This window comes from Moschus berezovskii, chromosome 11 (assembly GCF_049115385.1).
Source record: "Moschus berezovskii isolate FMDL1 chromosome 11, NW_MosBer_1.0, whole genome shotgun sequence".
Taxonomy (NCBI): Eukaryota; Metazoa; Chordata; class Mammalia; order Artiodactyla; family Moschidae; genus Moschus; species Moschus berezovskii.
In genome coordinates, this window is record NC_142470.1 from 105,678,514 (window position 1) to 105,695,822 (window position 17,309).

Below are 17,309 nucleotides of genomic sequence, written 5' to 3' on the forward strand. Positions count from 1 at the left end.
GGTGCAGAGGAGCCACAGGTGTAGAGGGCCAGCTGTAACCTGTATACGGATTAACCCCCTGTTGTTCAAGGGTCAGCTGTCTTCTAGAGACACACAGATTTGTGAAAAATAGTGAGTTGCCAAAACTCATTGAACTGTACACTTAAAATGGGCGTATCTTATTGTATATCACTTATGCCTCAGAAATTGTTTATCTTGTAAAATATTCTAATCAGAAAGTCAAAGATTAATTTGAGAAGCTTTAGAGACACGACTAAGCGACTGAACTGAACTGAGAGAAAAAACAGAGAAAGAAACCGTTACTAATCAGAGTTCAGCCTCTTCAAAAAAAAGTTTGAACGGCTGTGTTTTCCAAGCTGTTTAAATATCAAGGGTTCTTTTACTTTGACTCTCACCCCCAGGGAAAGGAAAGCCTCCTCAGCGCAAGGTGAAGCCACCCAAGAAGCAGGAGGAGAAGGAGAAGAAGGGAAAGGGGAAGCCCCTGGAAGATGAGCTGAAGGACTCCTTGGCTGACGACGACAGCTCCTCCACCACCACAGAGACCTCCAACCCAGACACAGAGCCTCTCCTCAAGGAGGTAGGATGGCCTTGTGGAGTGGGGTGGACGTGCACCACAGGTCCGGGCCAGAATATATTCCTTTCCCCAGGGAACAAGTCTGGAAGCCTGTTTAGAAGGTGGAATAGTTAGAAATTGGAGAGTTAGGGTCTGTCTGGAATAGTAACCACTCTGGCTTATGAAAATTGCCTCAGGTTTTAAGTATCAAACAAGGACGGGAAGGGATCACACCGCTTTGATTTGAGTATACTGGCTGTGTCCCATTGCATCGCCACTGCTACAGTAAGCCCTGGGGGCAGGTGGAGCGGTGGCCGGGGCCAGGCTTCAGGGGCCCCCAGTCTCTGAACACTCCCCCAGCACAGCGGGACGGCTTCCTCACTCCCAATGCTCAGCTCCAGGGGGGTCGTGGGCATCAGGGGTCATGCTGCCAAATGCCTGCACACCGTGGCCACGAGGTAGATGGAGGGTGATGTTGCTGCCTTGACTGTGTCGGAGAGCATGTGTTATAAGGTATGAGGAAAAGTGAGGGTGTAATTCCCTTTGGGCCTTTTTATTTCTAAATGACTATATTTCAAATTTAAAATGAGCCAAACAGAACCTTTAATATTGTGGAGCTGAATTTCTGTTTCAGTATTAATCTAGTGGCTTCAGGAATCATTTCTTAAAGACATCGAGCAGCGTCATCTTCATTTGTTGATTTTTAAGGTACAGTTTGCACGTGGCACTCCTGTCAGCTGCCCTCGCCTGTGCGCCCCGAGGTTTGGCAGGCGCTCCGGGTCCACTCGGTGCCGTCCACAGCTGGGCCGGCACTGTGTCCTTAGTCTCCTCTGCCAGGTGCTGCCGAGGAACAGACGGCCACGCATGGTCCTCGAGTCGGGTCTCAGCCGTTTCTGAACCCCTTGAGGAGAAGAACCTGGCCTTTCTGTCCTCAGCTATTTTTCAAGCACCCAGCACGCGGATTCTCAGAACATCTTTGCTGAGTGCATGGGGAGGAGAGGGCTGGAAAAGACACACGTGCGAGGGAAAGGTTTGTAAGGTAACCGGGAAGAAAACACACAACCCGCAAATGCGTCAGTCACAGAGGAACGAGAGCAGAGGAGCTTCAAGCATCTGGACAGCAGTCTCCGCGCAGACGTGCCCCCCAGCTTTGCTCCAGCTGCCTTCTGCCTTTCCAGCATTTTCCTAAGCACTCCTCAGGTGCTCCTCTCCAACCGACCCCGTCGGCCAGCACCCTGTGTCCCCCCACCCCCGCTGGCATCATTCTCCGTTCTCTGCGGTTCATTTCCTCCCGGTCGTCTGTCTCGTGCCCTGTCATGTGCTTTCTCACAGACACTGCTCAGGACCGGCTACCCCCATGCCTGTTACCATTCTCCCTGCTGAGCGGTGTTTATTCCTCCCCTTAGCGCTTGCTGCTGCTGCTGCTGCTGTTTGCAGTCACGTGCCTGTCCAGGGACTGAACCAGTGCCCCCTGCAGTGGAAGCCCAGCCTTAGCCACTCGACCCCCGGGAAGTGCCCCTTCGGCGCTCTCGCGTGCAGCTCCTCTGCTCTGCTCCCTTGTGACTGATGCATTCTCCTGGTGTGTGTTTTCTTCCCATGTAGCTTACAAACCTGGCAGGTCACGTTCCCTCGCACGTGTGTCTTTTCCAGCCCTCTCCTCCCAACGCACTCAGCAAAGATGTGCTGAGAATCTGCGTGCTGGGTGCTTGAAAAACAGCTGAGGACAGAAAGGCCAGGTTCTTCTCCTCAAGGGGCTCATGGTCTGCAAAGTTCTTGATGAGTCGGGTGGTCAGGAATACTTCTTACATGACTCGGCACAGTCTCAGAAGGTGCTGGGGCAGGAGGGTCTGTGTGACCTGTTAAAATCCAGGCTGCCTGAACTGCAGCCTGACCCTGTCACGTGGACACTCATCGGCCCATTGGTGGGAGCCCTCCACCCTCCCAGAGGCTCTGCCCTTCAGCCGAGGGTGTCTCCCCCCACTTGGCCCTGTGCTTCCTGACACAGAACCGGGTGTCTGTCCTTTTCACTTCCTGTCCGTGCTGTGTGTGGTCCTCTGCATGTGAGCAGTGCGCGCCCACTTTCCAGGTGGCTCCAGGCAGGGTCACCAGTGCCTGAGTGGTGCCTGCCCTGTTTAGAGACAAGCCCCGGGCTCATGTGTGGATGTGGCGGCGGCTTCCCTTTACTCTGGAGCGCCAGGTGTAGTTCCGTGTGCATGAACTAGCACCCAGGGGCAGCGTCGCTGGGCTGGTCGAGCAGCACCTGGGCTGTGGGCTTCTCTGCCGACGGGGCAGCTCCTCTAGGCTCCAGTCCCAGCCAGGGAACACTTCTGCATGGAGACGCAGGTTGATCTGTGTGTGGTGTCTCCCTCCTGCTAGACTTCCCCCTCCTTGAGGGAAGGGACCGGGCCCTCTTGGTAACACCGTTGCCTGACACCAACAGGTGACCAGGGAAGGATGGTTGAATAAGTGAATGAATAGCTGAGTCCCCTCCCCTGGATGGTGAGCATCTGTTGGCATCCCAGCCACCATGACACTGTTGACAGTCGTGTGTTACCATGAACACTTCGGAGGGACACGCTGATGCTTGGTGCTGCCTGTGCTGTCTTCTCCCCTGGGGCTTCCTCCTGCAAAGGATCAGGAACATCACCAGGAATGTGTCACTTTACCCTGCAGTCCTGCCTTAACTTTTCTTGTAAAAAGGGCAAGGTTTCACTCCCCAATGCTTAAAAACAAGCTATCGATTTGTTGCTACCACTGTCACCTCCTACTCTAGTCAGGATGTGAGTATAATTTTAAGTGACATGCCTTATACTTCAGACTCAGTAAAACATAATTATAATAAATCAAAGGCTGGAAAATTGACAGAACCACAATTGAGAGAGATCTGAAGAAAGGAGCTTATCATTTGTATACTTGTGACATATGTATCTTCTCCATCTTTGGTGGTGTGTCTCTGCCTTCAAATAGGACTGTATCAGGCATTTTTAATCTTACTCAGCAATTAAGTATACTTTTTTTTTTTTACAGGATACAGAAAAGCAAAAGGGAAAACAAGCCATGCCTGAAAAACATGAAAACGAAATGTCTCAAGTGAAACAAAAAAGCAAAAAACTCTTAAACATTAAGAAGGAAATCCCAGCAGATGTGAAACCCAGGTAAGAAAAGTATGTGATTTCAGAGAAATCAGGTATAAGTAAGAGAAGTTACTGGGGAGAACTCAGTAATGGTTTTGTCTGCTTGATTGGTTTTTCTGGGGTTTTTGCAACAAAAGCTGTGTACCTCATTATGTTCCTCTGGGTTTTTTCTGCTTCCCAGTGTTCACTGTCACTGGGGAGGGACCGGCACATGCTTCTGAGGTCAGACATACAAAAGGCAGAGTTAAAACTTGTAAAAATAGAGGAGGACCAGTGGTTAAAACATCATGCTTCTACTGTGAGGGGCATGGGTTCAACCCCTGGTCAGGGAACTAAGATCCCACAGCCACGTGGCTCAGCCAAAATATGGGTGGGGCAGGGAGGAATAGAGGAGAAAAATACAGTTGGTGATTTGTTCCCAGGCAGAGAGCCATTTCACTTCTGCCCAAAGATGGACTTGATGTTCCAGCCACAGGTATGAGCATAACTTCTCTCATAGGAGCTCTGGGTCTGCTCACTCACCCAGGGCTGTCATGGGGATCTGGACTCCAGGGCTGTAAAATTTGGAAAAATTTATTCTTAACCTGTGATTCCCAGATGGCACTAGTGGTAAAGAACCTGCCTGCCAATGCAGGAGACTTATCAGACATCAGGAAGATGCCCTGGAGGAGGGTATGGCAACCCACTGCAGTATTCTTGCCTGAAGAATCCCACACTCAGAGGAGCCTGGCAGGCAACAATCCAAAGGGTCGCAAAGAGTCAGATGCGTTGGAAGCGACTTGACACACGGCACATACATTCTTACCTTTTTAAAAAAAAAGTGCTCAGGGCAGATACTACCACCAGACAGTTGCCGTGAAGTAGCTCCCGTCCAGTCCTCTGGGCCAGGGTCCTTGGGCCCCACAGGGAGGGCACCCTACAAAATGTTTCCCCAAGGAAATGAATGATTTGAACTATTGGGTTATTATTTCCTAAGGTTACTTCATACTTTCATTAAACTTTGGGTCTAATAAACTAACCCTGGTTTTAAAGTTGTTAACAGTGCCCTGCTAGTTCATCATGTAAGATGGCCATCTGCGTGGAAACCAATATTGACCTTCTTCTCTGATAAGTGGACATCAACCTAGGAAGTTGAGGGAATTATATATAAATTAATAAAGGAAGGCATGGTTAGTTGTCATCAGAACTGACCATAGCTTTGCAGAAAGTCTGTTCTTACTCAGATTCTAGGAATAAAGTTTGAACTCTGCAAAAACACCAGTAAACTGGACTCTGTCCCTAGATTATACAGCTTAACTCAACAGGGCCAGCTTGTCCTGTAGGACCAGAAGCTAATCAGAAATTAGTGATTCCTGCAGAAAAATTTAACCTTGTCCCTGAACTTAAGAAGCAACATAGTACATGGCAATATTAGTAAAGGAGTGTTTGTACTTAAAGTTACCCTTTTGTGCAAAACGTTAGTTGAAGTGGCCTAACTATACAGTTTGTTGAGAGCGATCTGACCTGGTTAGCAGCAGTGTCAAGTGGAATAATGGCTCATGCACTTGACTCTGCCCTGAAGGGAAATGAGCCTGAGGCACTTTGGTGCTAATATTCTGGTGCCCCAAGACAGAAATAACAGCCCTAGTCAAGTGGCCAGAAATTATTCTTCTAGGCCTTTTTCAGGCTTGGTTGAGTGATCAGATGTTTTAAAGTGTTGTTGTTCAGTTGCTAAGTCATGTCCGACTCTTTGCGACCCCATGAACTGCAACACGCCAGGCTTCCCTGTCCTCGCTATGTTTTTAAAGTAAATGAGGATAAAAAATCCAAATTATGAAAAACCCTAATTTTTACATATCCTGAGATCTTGTGAGAATGGAGTGTTGTGCTGTCATTGTTAGGATCCTAAGTTTGAAAGCCCAGCTTCTGAGGATTATCTTGGTAATACCAGTCCATAGGTGACTGTCAGCGTTCATTCTCCTTGACACCCGAGCTCAGTACACATACACATTAATCTTCTCATCCTTCTTCCAGTGACTTCTGTTGTCTTCTGATCTTTTTAGAAAGTCAGTTGACTGTTAGCAGATTTGACTTTGAGTATTTGTGAAAGACTTCACTTGATGCCCTGACTCTGCAGGGGGTATTGGGAGAATTTGCTGGTGTTCCCAGAGCCAGAGCGGCCCACTCTCCAGCCCCCAGTCAGGAGGCAAAGTGAGAACTCACACTTTTTTTAAAGATTTTATTTATTTATTTGGCTGCACCAGGTCTTAGTTGCAGCCTGTGGGATCTAGTTCCCTGACCAGGGATCGAACCTGGGCCCCCTGCATTGGAGCACAGGGTCTTAGCCACTGGACCACCAGGGGAGTCTCAACTCATGTCCTCTTGATGTGTGTAGTTAACAGAGATCATTACCAGAAGACAGTTTAAGCAATATGCTCTAAAGTGTCTTTTTAAATTGTCTTCGTCAATCATAAGTAGAAAGCCAGATTTATAAAACTGTAGCCTTAATAGTCTCACCCATAAACAGTGCATTTTTTCATGTCAGTTCATTAGCGCACCTAAAATTCTACTCATTTGGGTGAATAGAGCCCTTTGGATTTTTGGTTAGCCTTTATGCTAATTCCAAATGTAACAACAATTTATGATAGAAACTTTGTGAAATACAAAGAAACAAAAGAATGAAAAGAAAATGACCTTTGACCAACTACCTTATATGATGTTTATAAAGCACCTCTGTTAAAATTTATGAATCATGTTTTATGTACTACTGTTCTATCATCTGCTACCTTTTTGAAAGGAGGGGGGCATGTGCTGGTGATGGACACTGTGGATTGGATATAGAAGGTCTGAGCCGTCCTCATGTTTGTGGTCTGGTGTGAACTAGCATGGTGGATGGTGCCAGGCCCAGAGCCCAGCAGAAATCTGCTACCCACTAGGAGGGTGAATTCAGAGGGGTAGTGGAAGGAAGGTGTGGCACTTTAAGAACCTAAAGGGTGGGGCTGGGAGGGGTTCAGGGGCAGAGTGCTGGGGCGGAATGACACCCCTGGAGGCTGGGGCAGCAAGTGCACTTAGGTAGAAAATGCCAGGCACTACCCACTTTAAGAACATTTGTATTGATCAGTGAACTCTGTGAAGTTTTTCGTGGAACGCCAGCTATCAGCCCAGCCTTGAACCGACAGCTTTGCGGCCGTCACCAGGAGCCCACTGATGATTTTTGGAGTGATTCTTGTAAGGGGTCACTGGGTTCCCTCAGCTGAAAGGCTTCCTTTTCTTGGGCCGCATCAGCCTAGCTCCCCCTGGAGAGGCCTCCGTTGATCTTGGTGGGCAGCATGGAGGGACTTTGTGAAGAAGGTTTTTATGGTTCATGTGTTTGCGTTGTGCGCCATACTGCCTTATGTGGGCATCTCCCCAGGTCATTTCTCCTAACGATCACTTCTCTCTCAGCAGACTTCAATGTTTTCTTCATCGGGCTGTGGAAACTTAAAAATAGGACTTAAAACTTAAAGTTGTCTCCCATTTTGCCTTGCTGACAGGAATTTCAGAGCCAATTAATTGTCCTATTTATACATGTTTATTATGTTAAGCTTACCTCTTAATATTTTAGAATGTAATAGACTCTAAATAGATCAGTGAAAATAATATTTAAGTTTTGGCCTAAGATGAACCCTGAGTTCAAGAATAGAGAATAATATTTATCCTACCCGCTCGGCCTAGACCTTAGGCAAATAAGAGAGTCCTGCCGCCCTGCCGTGGGCTTTGGGGGATTTGTAGGTCACCCAGGAACTAGCCCTGCTGAACTTAGCCCTGGTTCACTGCATGGTGTCCATGGGAAAATGGCTTCAGAGTTTTGAGTTACAGAACCTTTGACAGTTCTAAGTCTGAGACTTTCAGAGTCTCCATAGTCAAGAGTCCTAGAGGCAGTCCACGTGCCGGGTAAGGATCTAGGTGCTGGGTGTGGAGGCTTCAGGTGCGGTGAGACTCTCTCACAGGCAGATGACTGCACTCAGCAGCTCCTACAAGGCTAGTTTGCACAAACAGCTTCCTACACCTTATCTGAGGTAGGTGCTCCAACCCGTTACATACTATGAAATAATGGACCTCAGTTCCCTATCTGCTGTCAGAATAGCAGAGGATAGATCTGTTCATGTCTTCTGAGCAGTATTAGAAGTGCTTGGAAGGCGGCCAGCCCTCAGGACAGTGGGTGGATCATCAGGAGGCCAGATGAGTCAAAGAAGCTGTTGAAATTATAGCCAGATCAGTGACTTCTCCTCTCAGCTCTGAAACAAAGCGTTGTGTTTGAATGTCCCATCCGTGGTTGTCTTTCAGTTCTCTAGAGCTACCGTATACTGCCCCCTTGGAAAGTAAACAGCGCCGAAATCTCCCAACCAAGATTCCTCTTCCAACTACATTGACCGGTGGATCCAAACCACGAAACTCCCAGAAAACAAAAGGTATTTTCCTTTCTCATCATACAGGTGGTCTAACGATTCATTGTATTAGTAGTTGTTGATTGTGAGTTCACAGTATTCAGCAGTTGTCAGGCATGGATGGATTCTCATTCTCATCAGAAGGTTTTTTGAAATTGTCCCGAAAGAAAGGGATGATCCTCCATCATGGCTTTCTTTTCTGAATTCTGGACAGGTACAAGTAAGTTAGTGGATAGCAGGCCACCTGCCCTCGCAAAGTTCCTCCCAAACAGTCAAGAACTAGGCAACACCAGCAGCTCAGAAGGTGAAAAAGACTCTCCCCCGCCAGAGTGGGATTCCGTGCCTGTTCACAAGCCCGGCAGCTGTAAGTACGGTGCCCCCCACAGCCGCAGCACATCCGGGTCTGGGCGGGTGTCTTGCCTCCAAAGGAGACCCGGGGTCTGTGTGCTGGAGCCGGTTTGTAGCAGCCAGCAGACATATTGGTAGAGGGTCTCTGAGTAGTTAAGCTGTGGTAGTGTGATCAGCGTAGAGTAAGTGTTATAGCAGAGCAGTCAGACAGTTCAGGGAGCTGCTTCACCACCCCGCTGCTTCCCTCTGTATGACGTGGAAGGTTCCAGTAGAGCCGTGAACCATCCAGAGATGTGCTCAACATCCCAGTGCCTGACTAGGTTCTCATGTTTACAGCGTAACCCCTTTCGTAAGAATTCACTTTGTTCCCAGTTTACCACGTCTTCTCGGTAGGCATCCTGTGTGAAGGGGTGTGAATTTCTCACCAGCTTCCTGACCTCGTCCCCGGGTCTGGCCTGCAGGCAGTCATGACAGGAGCACTGTCTCCTGGAACCAGGGTGGAGGCCCTCAGGCTCTAGATACTAGGACCTGGAAGAGGAGAGACCAGCACAGCACGGGCCTGGGGGCAGGGCGTGCTGATCAGTCCTGCAGAGCTGATCTGTCTGCACTCAGCCACCGTAGCAGAGTGACTCCATTGGGCCCGTCTGTGCCAAAGGGAAAATCAGGGCTAGCACCAGGTTTGCGGTCACAGGGCTTTAGAGAAGAGGGGTGATTGGAGGCCAGTGAGTTGAATGTGGGCAAAGAACTTGGGTGAGGTGGGCGTTGAGCACAAGCCTGTGTAAATACGCCCTGGAGAGAGACACTCCCTGGGTTAAAACCTGCAGCCCCATATTTGCTATGAAACTTTCTGGAGCCTTTTTAGTACTTTCTTCTTGCCTGAGATGAGGGAGAGAATCCGAAATCCCTGGTCATTCAAGAAATGAATTGAACGAGTCTCTGGGCCATCCCGGGGTCCAGGCTGCTGCTTTCAAGCCCTCCAGTCCCCTCCGAGGTTTCAACAGGACACTGGTGCTCGAGTTGTACCCTGTGACAGGGGCCGTTTCCCCGCAGAGGAAGCTGCCTTTCAGCGTAGGAAGTAAACTCCGTGTTCCCAGGGAGCCGGTTTCACTGGGCCATGTGAAGCCCAGCGAAGCCTGGGGTATTCTGCAGGGAGGCAGTGTGCGTGTCAGGTCAGCAGACGTTCGGGCAGGCGAGGAGGGGAGATTCTTCCAGTGGGCAAGGGTGAGAGGGCACAGGTGGAAATGGTGGGTGAGGAGGTGCCGGCCCCGTGGGGGAAGTGCGGGGAGAGCTCTTAGGGCAGGCACATAGCTAAAGATGGGAAAGCTAACTCGGGCTTGGGGTGGAGGTGGGGCTCTGTGTGGAGGTTCTGATCCGGGGCCTGGACACAGCCAGGATCACATGCACTCACTTGGGCCCTGGCCCCTTGCCTGTTGGGAGAAGCGCGCAGTGCTGGAGGGAACCACCCACAGGGCCAGCTTGATTCTGAAAGTGAGGGGTACAGGCCCTACCAGGTGGGTGGGGAGCAGAGCAGCCTGTCCTTGCTCTGGAAGCTCAAAAGGCCAGCCAGAGGGACCAGGGGAGCAACGCACTGAGCTGGGCAAAGCCTCCTGGGCCGGGAGAAGAAACAAGGGGGATGCTAGGCCAGGGGGGTCGTGCTCGGGTATCTGGGCAAGTAGGGTCCCCCAGAGACTGAGCTTGTGGAGGCCAAGCACTCTCCTCACACCTCGCGTCACAGCAGCAGAGCACATGACAGGTGTGCAGGGTGCTACCTGTTTCTGATAGGTTACGTGTTTCCATTGAGTGAATGCAGAGTCTATCTTATTTTCTGTTTAAAAATTTTAAAAGAGCTGTGCTTTAAAGGGCAGCAGGAATAAAGTATCCTTGTAAAACAGGGACCAGGCAGGCCCACAGAATGTAAGCGTCCTGCTGGGGGAGCCCCACACCTGTGAGGTTTGGGCCTGTGTGGTAGCCCAGGGTCTTCCAGGTCCAGGCAGAGACTCCACCTGCCCATCCCTGAGGACAGGGGGAAGCTTCCTGCCAGCCTGAGGAGGGAGGGAACCTCACCCCCCAGGAAGGGCCTGCAGAGCTGGGTCACGTTGGGGATTCCGGGAAAGGCAGAGAAACAGAACACACATGAAAGCTGTAGGTTTTTTCTTAGTAGAAGCACTTGAGTTTTACTGCCTTTGATATTAGAATATCAAAAGCAACTATTTTTTAAGACTAAAAATCGAAATGTCACAATTGAGACTTTTTATTTTTAATTTGCAGCTACAGATAGTCTTTATAAACTCTCTCTGCAAACCCTCAACGCAGACATCTTCCTGAAACAACGCCAGACCTCGCCACCGCCCGCCTCCCCGTCACCGCCCGCCGCACCCTGCCCGTTCACGTCCCGGGGCAGCTACAGCAGCATCGTCCATGGCAGCCCGGGCAGGTGGGCTTGCGGCCCCGCCCGTGCTGAGCTGGGGCCGGATCGGTGGGATCCTCAGAGGCTGCAGACGGCCATCCCGCCCTGTGCAGGCTCAGCCCCACTCCCCAGCCCTCACCTCAGGGCAGCCCCATAGAGTCACAGTCTGACTCAGGAGCCAGAAAGCACATCCTTCCTGAATGAAGTCCCAGGAGCTGTGCTGAGAGTAGAAATGGGTTTGTGGGTCATTTGCTCCGACCCTGTGGCAGGTGAAGGTCGCAGTGACAGGGCAGGGCCCGAAGAGCCGGGCACACAGGAGGCATGGAGCCCGGCCGTTAGTGTGACCGTGACCTTGATGGGGTGCCGCTCTCAGACTGAGGGCCTGTGCTGCTCCCCGCACGGGCAGGTGTCGGCGCACTGCGTCCTCCCAGCCAGTCTCTCCCGCTCCCCGCCTGCCCCACGCGGAGCGGCCGGGCACCCTGCCCCGTGTTTCCCCCCTGCCCGGAGCAGCCGGGGCTCCTCACCCGCGGAAGGCGCAGGGCGCTGCAGCGGAGCACGGCCCTTCCTGCCTGGCGGCCCACTCCTTGCTGCCTCAGGAAGGGGCTGCCCCGCCTCTTTCCCTTCCCTTCTCCCCACACCCCTGACTTTTCACCTGACCTCACAGTCTCGGGCCTGGCCACCCCCAGCGCTGCTGGAGCCACAGCCCCTGGGACACGAGTTCCCGGGGCCTCCGGGCCGGGGGTGAGGGCAGTGCCAGCGAGGACTGAGGGGCTCTCGCCTTGCTTCTTCCCCAGCGACTCTAAAGCAAAGCAGCCGAGCGGGAGCAAACACAAACTGACAAAAGCCGCTTCTCTCCCGGGCAAGAATGGCAACCCCACCTTCGCCGCGGTCACAGCTGGGTATGACAAGAGCCCAGGTGAGTGGCTTGGCATCAGAAACCAGGCACCACCGGGCCTTGGGCCTGGGCACATACCTGTGGCCCGGCTGCCTCCAGCTGACTCGGAGCCCGTTATTACAGGTGGGAACGGCTTTGCCAAAGTCTCTTCAAGCAAAACAGATTTCTCCAGCAGCCTTGGCATTTCACACACTCCTGTTGACAGCGATGGCTCAGACAGGTATGGCCAGCCTGTCTCAATCAGGGTGGAGGCAAGCGGGCTTTTCAGGCCAGATTGACATCTTCCAGCTGTCCGTGTGCTCTGAGGCCCCTAGATGACAAGCAGATATTTGGTGGTGGTCGGGCACCTCTCAGGTGGGGGTCTCTGTTCCCTCCTGGGCCCCCTGACAGGGGAGGCAGCACCCGCAACACTGCCCACCCCCGCGGAGGGGGACAGGTGTGTGACCGCCTTCTGAGTCTCTTCTCGTCCCTCTCCGTTATCATGGTCATTGTGGAAAGTCTGTGACCTCACCATTAGAAACAGAAGAACCAAAATGTATCTGAGAGGAAGGACACGGGAACAGATTCCACGCAGTCATTGTACATTGTTGGTCTTTGATCCAGAGCAGCCACAGTGGCCTGGTGGCTGTAGGGACTGCCTCGGTTCACTTTCCTGGATAAAATTCCGACAGTAAAATAATAAAAACTTCAGGTAGACTCCCAGTTTTACCTGCTTGATACTAACAAGAAAACAAATCCTAGATTTGAAACAGTTTAATAAATCTTCCATCGCTAAAAAGTAAACAAGGAAGAAATACCTCTTTTCTCTGCAGAACACTTGCTCTGAGCCAGGCTCCCAGCCTGTGACAGAGTGGCCTGAGCTCTGAGCCCTCTATGGGATGGAGCGGTCTCCGGCTCTCCCCGTTGTCTGTAACACGCGAGAGCCCACTGAAGCAGGGCGTCCCGTGTGTGGAGCTGTGAGCGATGGATCTGTGTCCATTGACCATCACGTTCTTATGTGTCGCATTTTTCTCTCCCAACATTCAGCTCGGGTCTGTGGAGCCCCGTGAGCAACCCCAGCAGCCCTGACTTCACGCCCCTCAACTCGTTCTCAGCCTTTGGGAATTCTTTTAACCTAACTGGTGGTGAGTGTTCAAACCCTGGGCCATGACTAATGAGCCGTGGACAGATGGAGGGAGGAGGCTGGTGGTCATCGATGGACGTGTTTGAAAGATGCGTTTCCCATGTCAGTGCTGCCAGGCAGCCGTGGGCGGGCATGGGGCTGACTTCCGGGAGGTGGGTCTGTCTCTGCTGCCCTGGCCCTCGGACGGGCCCCTCCCCGCACCCCAGCCCGAAGGTGCAAGGGGTCTGCTCCATGCAGTGGGGGTCCCCACTGGCTTATGTTCTGCCGAACTGACTTAAGAGCTTCAAGAAAGTTCTGTGTCTAAGAGGTGATTCCTGGCTACGCTGGAGCTCCTTATTTTACTTGCTGTTCAGAATTAGAGGCAGTGATGGTGTTTGCATTTGACAACCCAGTGAAAGGTGTGGGTGAGGTATTGAGATCATGGGCAAGGGCCTGGGGAGCCTCCCCAGACCCCACTTTGAATGGTGGGGGCTGCTGGAGTGGGTGGGATGCAGACCCCTGAGAGGACGCCCGACCTGTCCCGGGAGCACGGCCGGATCCAGCACACACTTGCCTTTGCTTCCTCACTTCCAGAAGTGTTCAGCAAGCTTGGGTTATCACGATCGTGCAGTCAGGCCTCGCAGAGGAGCTGGAATGAGCTGAGCAGCGGCCCCTCCTACCTCTGGGACTCGCCGGCCACAGAGCCCAGCCCTTCCTGGCCAGCCAGTTCCGGCTCCCCGACCCACACGGCCACAGTGAGTCCTGGGCTTGCTCCACCTGCTCAGGCAGCATCACAGCTGCTGCTGCTACTGGGGTGACACTGACAGACAGATGATAGCAGCAGCGTGAGGGCGTGGGCCAGCATGCTCACCTTGTCCGCTGCTGTGTCTTCGTTTCTGCCAAAGTGACCGTCAGTACTCAGCTGAGATGGTCCAGAAGTCACAGTAGAAAGGCTGAGATGCTGAGGCTTGATCTCTGAATTCTCTCATTTCAGCCTCTCCCAACCTGTAAGTTAGACCACAGGGTGACTGGGGGCCCATCTCGGGTCCCGCCACCTCCAGGTCAGACGGTGCCTGAGCATGGCACATACTGAGTCCTGAGACGCCTATGTCTTGAGCTTTTTCTAGTTGCATCTGTTTATTTCTCAGCTAAATGGTTCTGTAAAGATCATGTGCCATAAAAAGTAAATGATTCCTGGTTTCAGCTTTGGCAAAATCATGACAGAAAAATAGGATCACATTGTGATTACTTCTTCATCCTCAGGAAAACTCAATTAGATGTACAAAGTTTAACAGTAGATATTTTAACTTCACCAGTTCCAAAGTTTGTCTTCACTCGTAATCATTCTGGCTTCAGTTGTACAAGCATCTTAACTGTTCTTTTAAAATGGGGTAGAACTCTTTGAGACCTTGCAGGCCATTATTGATGGGTCTTCCCTGGTGGCTCAGAGGGCAAAAGACTCTACCTGCAATGCAGGAGACTTGGGTTCTATCCCTGGGTCGGGAGGATTCCCTGGAGGAGGGCATGCCAACCCACGCCAGTATTCTTGCCTGGAGAGTCCCATGGACGGAGGAGCCCAGCGGGCTGCAGTCCCTGGGGTCACACAGAGTCTAAGCAGCTAAGACTGTCGCTTTCATTGCTGGCGCAGCCTGTCCAGCGCCTCCACGTGGTGAGAGGCGGCAGGGGCAGCTCATGGCCCTGTAAACTTCACCTTCAGAAATGGGCGGGCTGCAGTCAGCCCACCGGCTGTGGTGGGCGCCCCTCTAGAATTTCAGAACCATCTGCTCAGAGGCTGAGGTGGCTGTGTGTATAAAACATTCATTTTAAAGTAAACAAGTGAGAGAAACCTGTGTTCTAGCTGTTTTTAGCTGTACCTTCACCACTTTGCCGTCTGCCCCCCTCACGTCTGATGTTGAGCGTCGTCTGTTTTGTCTCGTCAGCCCATCCTTGGCAGCACCAGCAGCCTGTGGTCGTCCACTCCATTCAGCAGCTCCATCTGGTCCAGCAGCCTGCACAGCACTCTGCCCTTCACCAGCCCCGCCAGCGCGTTGCCGAGCATCGGCCTCATGAGTCCCGAGAGCACCCCGGCGCCTCATGCACCCTCCGCCGCCAGCCCGGCCGACGACCTGGGCCAGACCTACAACCCCTGGCGGATATGGAGCCCCACCATTGGACGGAGGAGCTCAGACCCCTGGTCAAATTCACACTTCCCTCACGAGAATTGAAATTAGGCAAAAAAAAGAAAAAGAAAACGGTGGTGGCCCCTGGTCTAGATCATGATGTGCCCATTTCCGAGACATCTCGAAGGCTCTCCCCGCTGTCGACGCCCACTCCCCACCCTCCTCATCTCTGCAGGGCAGGCTTATACCACTCGCTTCTTTCAGATCTTTCTTGCAATTATGATAATACGAGATTTGCTGTTGTGCTTTTAGAGAAAAGTCTGGACTCAGCCACAAACTCCAGTAAGACCTGTGCATCTGAAAACCTTACCTATTGTCAATTGTCCACCACCTGTCTCCCTCCCACCTTATCTATCTGTGTGAGCACCAATTTGATATTACAGCTGAGGTGACAACTCAAGTTGATTTCAGAAGTCCTGGCATGTGACAATTTTATTAAATTACCAAGGTTGGTTTTTTAATAATTTCACAATATTATACGCCAAGATCTAATTTTAAAAATGTATGAGGACTTTGTGCTGAAAAATAGAGTATTTTTTTAAAATAAGGCTGTCTCGGTTCAAAAAGCAGATTACAGAAATGTTAAGTCAACTTTAAGAACAGTGAATGAATGTTAAAACATTCGGTTGAGACCATATGCATTTTCTGTGCTGTTTGTACTTGAGGTATGTAACATTTGTATACCTGAATTTATTTTCAAGATAAACTGAAATGCACATCGCCAAGTCTTGAGATACAAGATTGAAGGTGTATTTCTTAAAAATACAACTTTATGTTGTACTTTGAAATAAATGATGCTTTTTTCAAAAGCCTTGAATTTGTTGTGTGTCTTTTTTTCAAACACAGAATATGCATGTGTTGGAGCTCTCTCGCACTAAAGTAAGCCATTCTACCAGTGCCTGATTCTATGGCGTTGGACTTACTAATTAAATTCTGAGTATTTCCATAGTATTCCCTAAAGGCCCTTGAGAGAAAAAAAAGCTCACACATCTAAAAAGAAGTGTTCAACCCTTTTCCAGTTTTCATATTCCCACAGCTCCTCCAAGCGGTGGCTGTAAAGACCACACAGTTACTGGGCAAGTTCCACAGGCCATAACACATGAGTTTGGTTTAATCTCTCAGAAAGTGCTGCCTACTTCAGCAGGCTTCTCTTGTTATCCTTTTCCTGGCCTGTAAAGCCAGCCTCTGCTGGGGTAGCCAGAGATGCTAAGCATGAACGTTCTGTGTGGGGTCAGTCACACCACAGAGAAATCCAGCCTTCCCCGTGAAGGTCAGAGTGGCTGAGCTGAAGCATCGTCCAGAGAGACTCTGAGCCTGACAGAGTCTGTGCTCTGTCTGAGACTCTGGACACCAGCTTCCTGTCCATTCAGAGCTCAGGCGTGCCAGGCTCATGGAAGACCTGGGCCTTGGGCCTCCGTCTGCCTGGCAGGCGCTTCTGTGTGCGAGTGCAACAGCAAGACACAGTTAGGGCTTGGGGTTCTTCCCACACCAGAGCAACTCTTAAGATGCTACCAAGCCGCTGAACACCCGAGCTTCACACAAACCCTAGTCTGCAGAAAGAAAGAAAAGGTTTTGTTGGCAAACCTTACCTCAGTCGGTATCGCAGAGATCCTAAACCTGCACCTTTGAAAGAATCACCGGAAACTCCCAAATGCCTTCTTTGACCCCGTAGGACCCTCATCCTCAGGCTTGAGAAACACGTGGAAAGGGGAAAAGCACAAAGAGTTTGCTGTTACCTGGGTTTTTCAGATAATCTGGGGCAGGTATTTGAGAGGCAACCTACTCATCAACCAAACCTAAACCTTTGACCAGATGCAGCCTAACAATTTACCTGCAAAACCGGTTAGCATAGTAGTTTGCTTTGTACTCAGCCAAGGCTGAATTTAAAAGTTTGTAAGATGGGTTTCCCTGGTGGCTCAGGTGGTAAAAAATCCACCTGTAAATGCAGGAGATGTGAATTCAATCCTTGGGTTGGGAAGATCCCCACTGGAGGAAGAAATGTCAGCCCACTCCAGTACTCTTGCTTAGAGAATTCCATGGACAGAGGAGCCTGGCGGGCTACAGTCTGTGTGGTCACAAAAAGTTGGACACGACTGAGTGACTAACACTTTCACTTCAAATGTAACTTAATAAATAAAAACAAATATATTGGTTATAAGTTTTTATATATTACTGCAATTCATGAAAACTTACTATGTTAACAAAATATCCAGATTAACCTTAAAAACTTAAACTGAAATTAATCTTTAAATGTTAATTTCTGAAAAACTGATACAGAAGGAAA

General features: G+C 50.6%; 1 protein-coding gene across 2 annotated transcripts in view; it reads left to right on the plus strand.

Moving 5' to 3' along the window:
- TMEM131 (transmembrane protein 131) overlaps positions 1-15,834 on the plus strand; it is a 180,131-nt gene extending 164,297 nt beyond the window's left edge. For both annotated transcript variants that reach the window (XM_055400773.2, XM_055400774.2), the window contains exons 32-41: positions 402-577; positions 3,581-3,708; positions 7,993-8,117; positions 8,308-8,457; positions 10,710-10,875; positions 11,643-11,764; positions 11,867-11,963; positions 12,770-12,867; positions 13,440-13,600; positions 14,786-15,834. In XM_055400773.2, the coding sequence (XP_055256748.2) occupies positions 402-577; positions 3,581-3,708; positions 7,993-8,117; positions 8,308-8,457; positions 10,710-10,875; positions 11,643-11,764; positions 11,867-11,963; positions 12,770-12,867; positions 13,440-13,600; positions 14,786-15,070 (1,508 nt within the window). In that variant the 3' untranslated portion in view covers positions 15,071-15,834. The remainder of the gene's footprint in view (positions 1-401; positions 578-3,580; positions 3,709-7,992; positions 8,118-8,307; positions 8,458-10,709; positions 10,876-11,642; positions 11,765-11,866; positions 11,964-12,769; positions 12,868-13,439; positions 13,601-14,785) is intronic.
- Positions 15,835-17,309: the final 1,475 nt, after the last annotated feature.